The sequence below is a fragment of the Rousettus aegyptiacus genome, unplaced genomic scaffold (assembly GCF_014176215.1).
Source record: "Rousettus aegyptiacus isolate mRouAeg1 unplaced genomic scaffold, mRouAeg1.p scaffold_m13_p_16, whole genome shotgun sequence".
Lineage (NCBI taxonomy): Eukaryota > Metazoa > Chordata > Mammalia > Chiroptera > Pteropodidae > Rousettus > Rousettus aegyptiacus.
In genome coordinates, this window is record NW_023416291.1 from 53980463 (window position 1) to 53990003 (window position 9541).

The window sequence follows — 9541 nt, forward strand, 5'->3', positions numbered from 1 at the left end:
CTCGCCATTTTGCTCCCAACCCTCATCCCTACCCTTTCCCTGCAGCACGAGCAGAGCGGCGCAGGACTAGAGTGGGGAGCGCGACGCACTCGCTTCAGGCACAAAATGTAAGAGATGCGAAAAACTCAGCTACCAAATTTGACAGTATTTTCTCAGAATGTTAAAAAAGCTGAAACGAGTTCAAAAGAATCCATGAGGAACATTTAAATAAAGGCAGGATCAGCCCCTGCATTTGGCACTGCCTTGCCTCGCTCGTCTCACGTCAGGCCCAGCCCTGGAACAAATAAAAACTTATCAATGATGGGGGGTGTCTCTGTTCCTGAAACCTGGGGCCTCGCACACCCACCAGGTCCCGCCCACCCCTGTAATCCCCGCCCACCACAGCTCGCCCCGTCCAATGGACGACCAAGCCACGCCCCAACCCCAATCATCCGCCAACCACAACTCTGCTCCCGCCCACCGGCGCTCGGCCCCACCCAGGGCCCCGCCCCACCAGCAGCCCAGCTCCGCCTCCAGAAGCCCGGTCCCGACTCCGGACGCGCGCCCAGCCGACGCTAGGGCTTCGGTCCCTTCTGCCGCCGCGCGCGCCTGACGTCACTTCCGGGGCGGTGGTGGGAGGGAGGCTCACTTCCGCCCGCGGGGGAGCGGCAGCGGCGGCGCAGAAGGCCGGACCGCGGCGCTGAGGGACCGACGGACGCACGGGCGGGCGGCCTGGAGCCATGGAGCGCGGCCCCGGGGCCGGGGTGCGCGGGCCGCGGCGGTGAGTGCGGGGCAGCGGTGGGCGCGGCCGCGCAGGGCCGCCTCGGTGCCGCCCGTGGCCGTTTGGGGCTCCGGGCCGGGCCGCGAGGCCGGGGCAGCCGGGTTGGACGCCTCCAAGACTCCGCGCCCGTGGTCCCGGCCAGAGGGCTCCCGACCAGAGGCGGGGACCGCGGGCCAGCGTCTCCGACTCCGGCAAAGCCCCGTGCGCCCTCCATTCAGCCCTCCGAGTGGGGTGGGCGCCCACTCTCCTGGACGCGGCCGCCTCCTTCCCGGAGTGCGCCGTCCGAGCCGCGGACTCTAACCCTGTCCCGACGCGGCTCCCCAGCCCCACGCCGGAGCCCCCCGCAGCAGCCCGTTTAGGAAGCCGAGCCCTCCCAGACGCCTCAGCTCCAGGCCGCGCAGCAGCCGCATCCCCTAAAGCCCTGGGGTCCATCCGCCGCCCAAGACTCCTCCGGCGCTCCCTGTTTCGCGCGGGCTGGAGTCCAGTCTGCAGCAGGGCTCAGGGGCAGGGCCCAACCCTGTCCCCGTTTCCCTCCGAGGCCCCTGTGCCCGCCTCTTCCTCCCAGTGTCCGCTCTAACCAAGACGCACGGTTCCCGAAACACGCTGTCACCTCTGGGGTTCTGACCATGTTCTCCCCTCTGCTCGGTCCCCTGTCACCCGGTCGCTTTGCACTCTTCAGACTGCATCTTCTTCCAGGCAGCTTTCCCACCCTGACCAGCTGGGCGAGGCGCTGTCACAGTCGTCCGCATTTAGGTCGTCCTAGAGAATTGCAATTTCCTTGTTCCTCCTGAGTCCTCACACTCTGCCAGCCCACGTGGGGCCTGGCAGCAGGGTGCCCAGTATGTGGCTGTGGGTGGAGTTGCTGGGGCTCTGGGTGCCAGGGGTGTGTGCCCACTGACACACTTAGGTGTGCACTGAGCAGTCTGAGGCCTGGCTCCTGGGGCATACTCAGTGACACCCAGCAGTGACGTGCAGGAGGTCCGAGGAGCTGGTGGCTTGAGTAGGGACTGTCCCCCTTCCCTGTTAAATCCGGCAGATCCTGTAGCCTCCCTCTTTCCTTTCTGCCCCCTGTCATTTGCCCATTTGTGTAGCCAGTGTTTGTTGAGCAAAAAGAAATAGTGGCCCTGCCCTCCTGGGGTTTCTCTTTGGTTGGAACCCGTGAGAGCCTGGTGAGCACGGGGTCGGGGGGGCCCTGACCTGGTTTGGAAGGCCTCCCTGAGGGTGCTGGAGGTAAGATGTGGAGGGTGGACAGGTCAAGGACCCTCTCATGAGGTTGGGGAAAGGCTCCCTGGGAGGGCAACTGCATGGGCTCCGACTCCGAGGTGGGAGTGGGCAGTGTGGCCCGTCTGGGGAGAGGGAGCGTGGGGTGCCAGCTGAGTGAGGCTGGAGAGGGCGCCTGAGCCGGCGCTGACCTGGCAGGCCGTGGCGATGGGTTCGATCTCCATCCTGGACATAGTGGGAGGCCCCTGGGGCAGCCCAAAGGGGAGGTGGCGCGATCAGATCCGTGCCGAGAAAAGGGCTTTTAGCAGCTCTGGGGAGGATGATGGCTAAGGGGGGACCAGCGAGGAAGGAGACTGTGGAAGCAGTCCGGGTGAAAGGTGACAGGCAGGACCAGGATGCAGTTAAAGGGAGAGAGGAAGAACCAGCAGGCCGGGGTGATGGGTGGATCTGGGGGCGGGGTGAGGAGTCAAGGACGACATCCAGCCTTCTGGCGTCGGTGGGGCTTGGCCGCCCGGGCGTGCCCCCTGGGCTCCCAGCCGGGCCTTCCTCCCGAAACCAGCCTTCGCCGAGCCGCCCGCGCGCCAGACCCTCAGGCGCCCCTTGCGCCAGCGGCCTCACCTGTTACGTTGGAGCGCTTCGAGAACATGTCGCTCAACATTTGGGGGCAGGTCGTTGTTCCTTGGGCAGGAGAGCATGTTCCTGGGCACGGTAGGGTGTTGAGCAGTGTCCCTGGCTCTCACCCTGTCGATGCCAGGAGCACCCTCCCCCAGTCCTCGACCAGAAATGTCTCCAAACGTCGGCAAGTGCCCCTGAGCGGGGGGACTCACCTCGTCCGAGAACCAGCGTGATAGACTCTCCCCTCTGAAAAATGCTCGCTCATCAAGTGTCGGGGACTCTTGGGGACGTCCATGCCTCCACCTTGGCTTTTGTGCCTCTCCCACTCCCCTGGCGTGCCCTGAATCCGAGTGATGGCGAGATGTGGCTCTCTGCAGCCCTTGGTCTCAGGTCACAGGTGCAGAGGGAGCAGGTGTGTTTCTGGGCCTCAGGCTGCTCTGACCGACTCTGAGTGTGAATGTCCCAGCGCAGTAGTTTTCAGATGCTGTGGCCCCCAAGCTCACTGCGCTGAGGTCTCCACTGCCGGGACGGCGTGGGGTATGTCTCCCCTTGGCCCAGGCCATAGGGGCGGCGTAGTGAGCGGACAGGCCTTCTCCAGCCTCAAGTTCCCCCAGTCTCTGTGCTGGCAGCTTTGTGCACAATTGTGGTGGCTTTAGCGCTGTCGCTGTGGTCTGTCTCATACAGTGTTTCGGGGCGTGCTACGGAAAGGGCCGAGGGAACCCCTGTTCTGCCCACATCTCATTTACTCCTTTGCGAGTGCACAGTGTCAGCTCCAGTGAAGAAACTGAGGCCCTGGGAGGGTGAGCGACTTGCCCAAGGTCCCAGAGCTGGAGGAGGGGGCTCAGCTCCCGTGACCCCCGTGCACCCCAGCAGCCTGACCACCAGCACAGGGGAGAGCCATTGTCCGGCTCGTAGGCCTCCAAGCCTGAGATGTATCCTGCTTTTGTTCCCGGAGCCTTTGTTTGCTGTTTCCTCTGCCCGGCTCCTGTCCCCGGACACCACAGTTCGGCTGCGGGCCCGGCCCCCATGAGTGTGCTCTTGGGTCCCTCTGGTCAGCAGCCTGTTCTTGCCTCGACTGCTCTGTGTCACCTGGGGGTGGCAGATGAATTCTCGGAGGAGAGATGGACTAGGGGAAGCGTTTGGCCCAGCCCTGTGGACAGAAGCTTGACAGAGTGACAGGGTTTCCTTGGACCTAGAGGAGGGGGCATGGTGGGAAGAGCCGAGGTGGGCCGGGGGTCTGCTCGCCCAGCATAGCCGCAGGCCATGGCCGGGCTGACCAATGGGCTTAAGTGACAAGAGTTGGTGACTGCAGGCCGAGGAAGGGTGGTAGCTGGCGGGGCTGGATCAGCTTTGGATCCTGCGGAGGTCACTTGGCAGTTGCTCTGCCCCCGCGTAGGGCAGGCTGGCCTTGCAGGTCCACGGGGAGGGGGGTGGAGCAGTCTGAGCCGGGGAGGGAGGGCTGGGCCGGGCCGTGGCGAAGGCCGAGAGGGTCAGGGCTGGGGCGCTGGGCCCGTCTCCGGCGGTACCGGGGACCACATCTCGCTGCCCCCTGCAGGGTCTGCCTGTGTGCGACATGGAGACGCGAGGCTGCGAGGCACCCACGGGCTCGGCTTGGACCGCGATGGGGCCGGGCTGCGGCCTCCTAACGGGGCTCTCGTCTGGGGCGGCGGCCGGGGGTCGCCCTCCCCCCTGCCTGCGTCTTGGAGCACCCCCACCCCTCCCCTGCCGCGCGAGGCCCGCCCCGGTGCCCGGAGCCCGCCATGAACGGCCTGTCGGTGACCGAGCTGTGCTGCCTCTTCTGCTGCCCGCCCTGCCCCGGCCGCATCGCCGCCAAGCTCGCCTTCCTGCCGCCGGAGCCCACCTACTCGCTGGTGCCCGAGCCCGAGCTGGGGCCGGGTGGGAATGGGGCCGCTCCCTCGGGGACCCTGCGGGCCTCCGCCGGCACCCCTGGGCGCTGGAAGCTGCACCTGATGGAGCGTGCTGACTTCCAGTACAGCCAGCGCGAGCTGGACACCATCGAGGTCTTCCTGACCAAGAGCAGCCGGGGCAACCGCATCGCCTGCATGTACGTGCGCTGCGTGCCGGGCGCCAGGTGAGCCTCTCGCGCCCGGAGGCGACGGGGAGCACCCTGAGCTCGTCCTCGGCCCCGGAGCGCCAGGACCGGTGCAGGCCCACCGGCGGCGCGGGCGCCTGGGCAGGCTTCTCGGCAAGGGCCAGCCTCGCTCTGCCCGCGGCCGCTGCCCAGCTGCCCGGGCCCTTAGTGCCGTGTCCTTCCACGTGCAGCCCAGGGGGCCCTCTTGGCACCTTGTTTTGCAGATGGGCACCCCGAGGCTCAGGGGAGTGGCTTTCAGTGGCAGTGCCACATGCTCAACAAGGAGCCACCTGTTTCAGGGCCCCTTGGGCCCGGTCTGGCTCCCTTTCAGGGGCCCCCGAAGCCCATGGCCTGCAGTGGAGGGGAGCCTGCAGGTGCTCCTGACTCAGACCAGGTGGGGTTCAGCCTCCAGCTCCAAGTCCAAGTGCAGCCCGACTTCTCTGGGCCAGGCTGGCAGGGGTGGGGTGGGGAAGAGGACTCCCGGAGGCCGTTGTCCAGGACCAGCGTGGTGCCTGCTCTCAGCTCGCTTGTGCAAGGGCCGAAATGAGTGTTGTCGTTTTCTGCAGGAGTGGGAAGACCAGCCCCGCTCCGAACAGGGCCTGGCTGCCTTCACCGTGGGGCAGGGGCGGGAAGGGCCGCTGTCAGCTCTGGGAAGCAGGCCGGGTGCCTGCCATTCTCGGGGGCTGTCATAGCCCCTCTGGAAGGAACTCGCCTGCCGAGCGGCAGCTGGGCCCACCCTGTGCTGAGTATGCGACCAGTGGCCCCAGGCACCCCTTCACAGAGGGGAAGCCTGAGGCTCCGCTGTGGTCCCCTGCCCCCACCGGGCCACCTGGCAGCACAGCTGGCCTGTGCCCCTTGTCGGCACTCCTGTCCCGTCCTGGGCGGCGTGTGAGCAGCGCCCTGCGGCCTATCCCCCAGGTACACGGTCCTCTTTTCGCACGGCAACGCCGTGGACCTGGGCCAGATGAGCAGCTTCTACATCGGCCTGGGCTCGCGCATCAACTGCAACATCTTCTCCTACGACTACTCCGGCTACGGCGCCAGCTCGGGCAGGCCCTCCGAGAAGAACCTGTACGCCGACATCGACGCCGCCTGGCAGGCGCTGCGCACCCGGTGAGCTGTGTGCCAGGGCGTCCCCTTGGAGGGGGCCGCATCCCATGAAACTGGGGTGGGGTTGGAAGGCACCCACCAGGGACTTAGGCTGGCCTACCTGGGGAGGGAAGGAGCCCCGGCCAGGTCCCAGGGGTGGCCTGGGGGAGAGGGATCCGTCAGCGGTCTCTCTGGGCCGGAAGGTGAGGCCTGGCCTGTGTCCTGTCAGTGTGGTGACCAGGCATGCTTGGCATGCAGGGAGCCGTGGTGGGCGGTCCGCAGACCCCGGTGGGCGTGGGCAGGGCCGGGGAAGCAGTAGGGCTGAGGGAGCAGTGGGCAGGGGCCGGAGCCCAATGGGGGCGTGTGAGGGCTGTGTGGCACTTGGCCTCCTCCTGGGGGCAGTAGGTGAGGGTAGGGCCTCTCTGGGTCTGGAGAGTTCTGTTAGGCAGCTGGGTGTCCAGCACAGCCCTGGTGGCTGGTAGGGGGAGGTCAGTAAGCGGAGGACACACCTCCACGTCCCTGAACCCCCAGTGTCTGGGTCACCCAGGTGGTGGGTACATGCAGAGGCACATTTGCTGGGTTTCGAGCCAGCATGTGGCCCTCCCGAGGCATGGCCCTGCCCGCCAGGGCCGGCCGCCCCCTCAGCCCTGCCTGGCTGACCGGCCTGACCCGCTCCTTCAGGGACCAACGTCAGCCTGCCCTGGGGAGACAGGGCCCTGGCTGCCATGGTGATGCACTCGGCAGTGTCTGCGGCAGGCCCTGGGCTGGGGTCCCCTGGCACTGCCCTGGCACCGGGGACCCATCCCGGGTGGTGTGGCGCAGGTACACGCCCACCATCAGCGGCCCCGGCCCTTTCCGCTGCCCCATTGGCCAGGTGTCACTGGCAGAACCGTACTGTGCTGTGGGCCGGGGCTCTGAGCTCTGTTCGTTGTCCATCCGTCCTGCCGCCAGCACTGACCTCCAGCAATCTGGTACCTCGGCCCCAATGGCCGAGAGGCAGAGGGAGGGAGGGTTGGGCACCAGCATTGCCAGGGGATGTGGAGGCCTGGGGGAGAAGAGCTGTGCATCTGTCACCTGTCACGTTTGTCCAGGTGGAGACGTCCTGGGGCCGCTGGGAACCTCTGCCTGGAGCTGGGCAACAAGGCTGAGCTGGTGCTCAGCATGGAGCAGGCCAGGGAGGGGTGGCCAGGGTGGTGGGTACAAGGCCAGGTGGCGTCCCTGAGGCCTGGGGGCAGGCAGGGGTTAACCTGGGGTGCTGCCCGCACAGGGACAGGTGGGGATGCCCCTGGGCTGACTGGGAGGTGGAGTCTGGCTGCCCAGTGTGTTCCCCAAGTGAGATGCAGACCTGCCCTGGCCCCTGTTCACCAGGAAGAGGGCCATCCCTTTGAGATGGGGCTGTTAGTGTGTTAGAGAGCTTGACAGCCCCCTGCATGGGGAGGATGGTGAGTGGGTCCCTGGGCTGTAGGGAACAGGCATGTAGGGGCGGTGGACCTAGCTTGGGGCTGGATCAGCCATTTTGGGGGATTCCCAGGGGCAGCGTCTCAGGGCGGGAGAAGGGCCTGGGGCCTGGAGGTAGGAGTTGGTGCTGAGGAGGGAGGTCCAGGGCCTGGCCTCTATGTAGGGAAGGTGCCCTGAGAAGCCGGTGGCCTCTGCCCACTTCTCCACAGCAGCCACTATTCTAATTGGGCGTGGGGACACGGACGCATGGGATTGGGAAGGCTGTCTACATTCCCCACAAGGAAGGGGGTGGGTGAGGGGTGCCGGGAGGACCCCTCCCCGCCCGGCCCACCCCAGTGCCACCGGGAAGGGCTCCAACAACGGCATGGGAACCCCAAGCAGATTCTGGGTGTGGCCCTGGTGAAGTGCATAGGGTTGGAGCTGGGCGACCAGGGGGAGCAGGAGAGATCCCAGGGCTACCCTGCCCCCAGGAGCTGCTGTGAGGCTCACACCATCGTGCTCCCCACACCTGACCCAGCAGATGCTGTCAGAGAAAATGAGCGCAAAGCCAGGCGGCCTGAGGCCGCCCCGGCCCCGCCAGCCAGCCTACTCAGTGGACCGCCTCGAAGCGGGCAGGGGAGGGTCGCTGGAGGTTGTGCGGGTGCATGGGGGCGGGGGGCGGGCGGGCGGGGGAGGGGCGAGTGTATGTTGCAGCCTTGACTGACCGCGCCCCGCCGCCAGGTACGGTATCAGCCCCGACAGCATCGTCCTGTACGGGCAGAGCATCGGCACGGTGCCCACCGTGGACCTGGCCTCGCGCTACGAGTGCGCCGCCGTGGTGCTGCACTCCCCGCTTACCTCGGGCATGCGCGTCGCCTTCCCGGACACCAAGAAGACCTACTGCTTTGACGCGTTCCCCAAGTGAGCGCCTGGCGGGCTGGGGGTGGGGCTGGGGCTCGCGGGCGGGGCGGAGGCCTGACGCGCCTCACCCCGCCCCACAGCATAGAGAAGGTGTCCAAGATCACGTCACCGGTGCTCATCATCCACGGCACGGAGGACGAGGTGATCGATTTCTCGCACGGGCTGGCGCTCTACGAGCGCTGTCCCAAGGCCGTGGAGCCGCTGTGGGTAGAAGGCGCCGGGCACAACGACATCGAGCTCTACAGCCAGTACCTGGAGCGCCTGCGCCGCTTCATCTCCCAGGAGCTGCCCAGCCAGCGCGCCTAGCGCAGCGGCGGCCGCGCCCTGAGCCGCGTCGGGAGGACCTCAGCAATAAGGCGGCCCCGGACTTGCCTCGCGCCGGTCCCGGGGGCTGCATGTGAAGCCCCGGGCGCCCCGGGCCCACGAGGCAGCTGTGGGCCAGGGGCTGGAACTGGCTCGGCCCACGGGCTGTGGACGACGTACTAGTGACAGAGCCACGCTCTCCTTTCCTTTTGGAAGCAAAACGAAGGAAAAACGTGAAAAATTAAAGATTTAAAATTTTAGAGTTTCTCTCGTTTTCATTGCTCAGTGACTTTGTAGAGGATGCTGGCTTGCCCCCAGTCACCCGGGGGAAGTTCGGCACAAATGCAAAGTCACCACATTCTTCCTGCAGGAGAGGGATGGGGCTCAGGACCAAGCCGGAGCCCCCCTTGAGGCTGCTTGTTGCCTGGGAGCTGACGGAGGGGCGTGCAGCATTTGAACCCCGAACCCTGCCTGCCCAGATTGGTCGCGCCTCCTGGGAGGGTGGGCTCCTGGCTTATTTTTTTCCCCTTGTCTCTTAAAGACAACCCTGAGAGAGGGAAGATGACTGCAGTGCGTCTCTTCTCGGCCGGCTCTGAGGCCCCAGCGAGGCACCCTTCCCTTCCTTGATAAGGAGGCTGCACAGTCGTTCCCACGGTAGATAAGCACGCAGCACAATCTCAGGGCTGCCCTTCCTTTCCCACCTGTCCTTTCGCACCTCCTGCACAGAGGGCCAAGACAAGTTATCGGGGTCGCCGGGCATGGGCCAGGTCTCCCTTTGCAAATGGGGAGGCTGAGGGCTGGGGAAGGGTAGTGTCAGGTCCGAAGGGCCCTGTGGGCTCTCCTCCGGAAAGGGGGCCATCCTGAGGCCGGGCTCCTGCAACACGCCTCGGGGCCTTTGCACTGTTTGCCCGGGTGCCCTTGAGGGCCAGTGTCTCTGGACCCCAGCTGGAGGCGGGGTTCAGCACCAATCCGTGTTCCCTGCAACCTCCAGGGCCAGAGCGCTAGAGCGAGGAAGACCTCTGAGACAGGTAGCCCGTTGTCCTCCCCGGGGTCGGGCGGCAGCTCAACCTGTGTCTCGGGGCCGGGCGGTGGCGGGGCGAGGA

General features: G+C 66.3%; 1 protein-coding gene and 1 long non-coding RNA gene across 3 annotated transcripts; one reads left to right on the forward strand and one right to left on the reverse strand.

Moving 5' to 3' along the window:
• Nucleotides 1-108: 108 nt before the first annotated feature.
• LOC118612484 lies at nt 109-1830 on the reverse strand. The gene is made up of 2 exons (XR_004955003.1): nt 1371-1830; nt 109-274 (listed from the first exon to the last, which is right to left on the reverse strand). It is a non-coding gene; the product is annotated as an uncharacterized LOC118612484 (long non-coding RNA).
• On the forward strand, nt 619-8700 carry ABHD17A (abhydrolase domain containing 17A, depalmitoylase). 2 transcript variants are annotated; one of them, XM_016122621.2, is made up of 5 exons: nt 619-760; nt 4152-4688; nt 5607-5801; nt 7956-8135; nt 8216-8700. In XM_016122621.2, the coding sequence occupies exons 2-5, from the start codon at nt 4357-4359 to the stop codon at nt 8439-8441; spliced, it is 933 nt and encodes a 310-aa protein (XP_015978107.2). In that variant the 5' UTR covers nt 619-760; nt 4152-4356; the 3' UTR covers nt 8442-8700. The 2 variants fall into 2 exon arrangements, with proteins under 2 accessions (XP_015978107.2, XP_015978127.2); XM_016122641.2 differs by lacking the exon at nt 619-760 and having other exon boundaries at nt 4152-4661.
• Nucleotides 8701-9541: the final 841 nt, after the last annotated feature.

Excerpts from the sequence above, each read along its gene's own strand:
- ABHD17A (XM_016122621.2), top strand. The coding sequence starts at position 4,357 with ATGAACGGCCTGTCGGTGACCGAGCTGTGCTGCCTCTTCTGCTGCCCG. Across the intron at positions 4,689-5,606 it reads CGCTGCGTGCCGGGCGCCAG|GTACACGGTCCTCTTTTCGC; the intron begins GTGAGCCTCTCG and ends CCTATCCCCCAG. Across the intron at positions 5,802-7,955 it reads TGGCAGGCGCTGCGCACCCG|GTACGGTATCAGCCCCGACA; the intron begins GTGAGCTGTGTG and ends CCCCGCCGCCAG.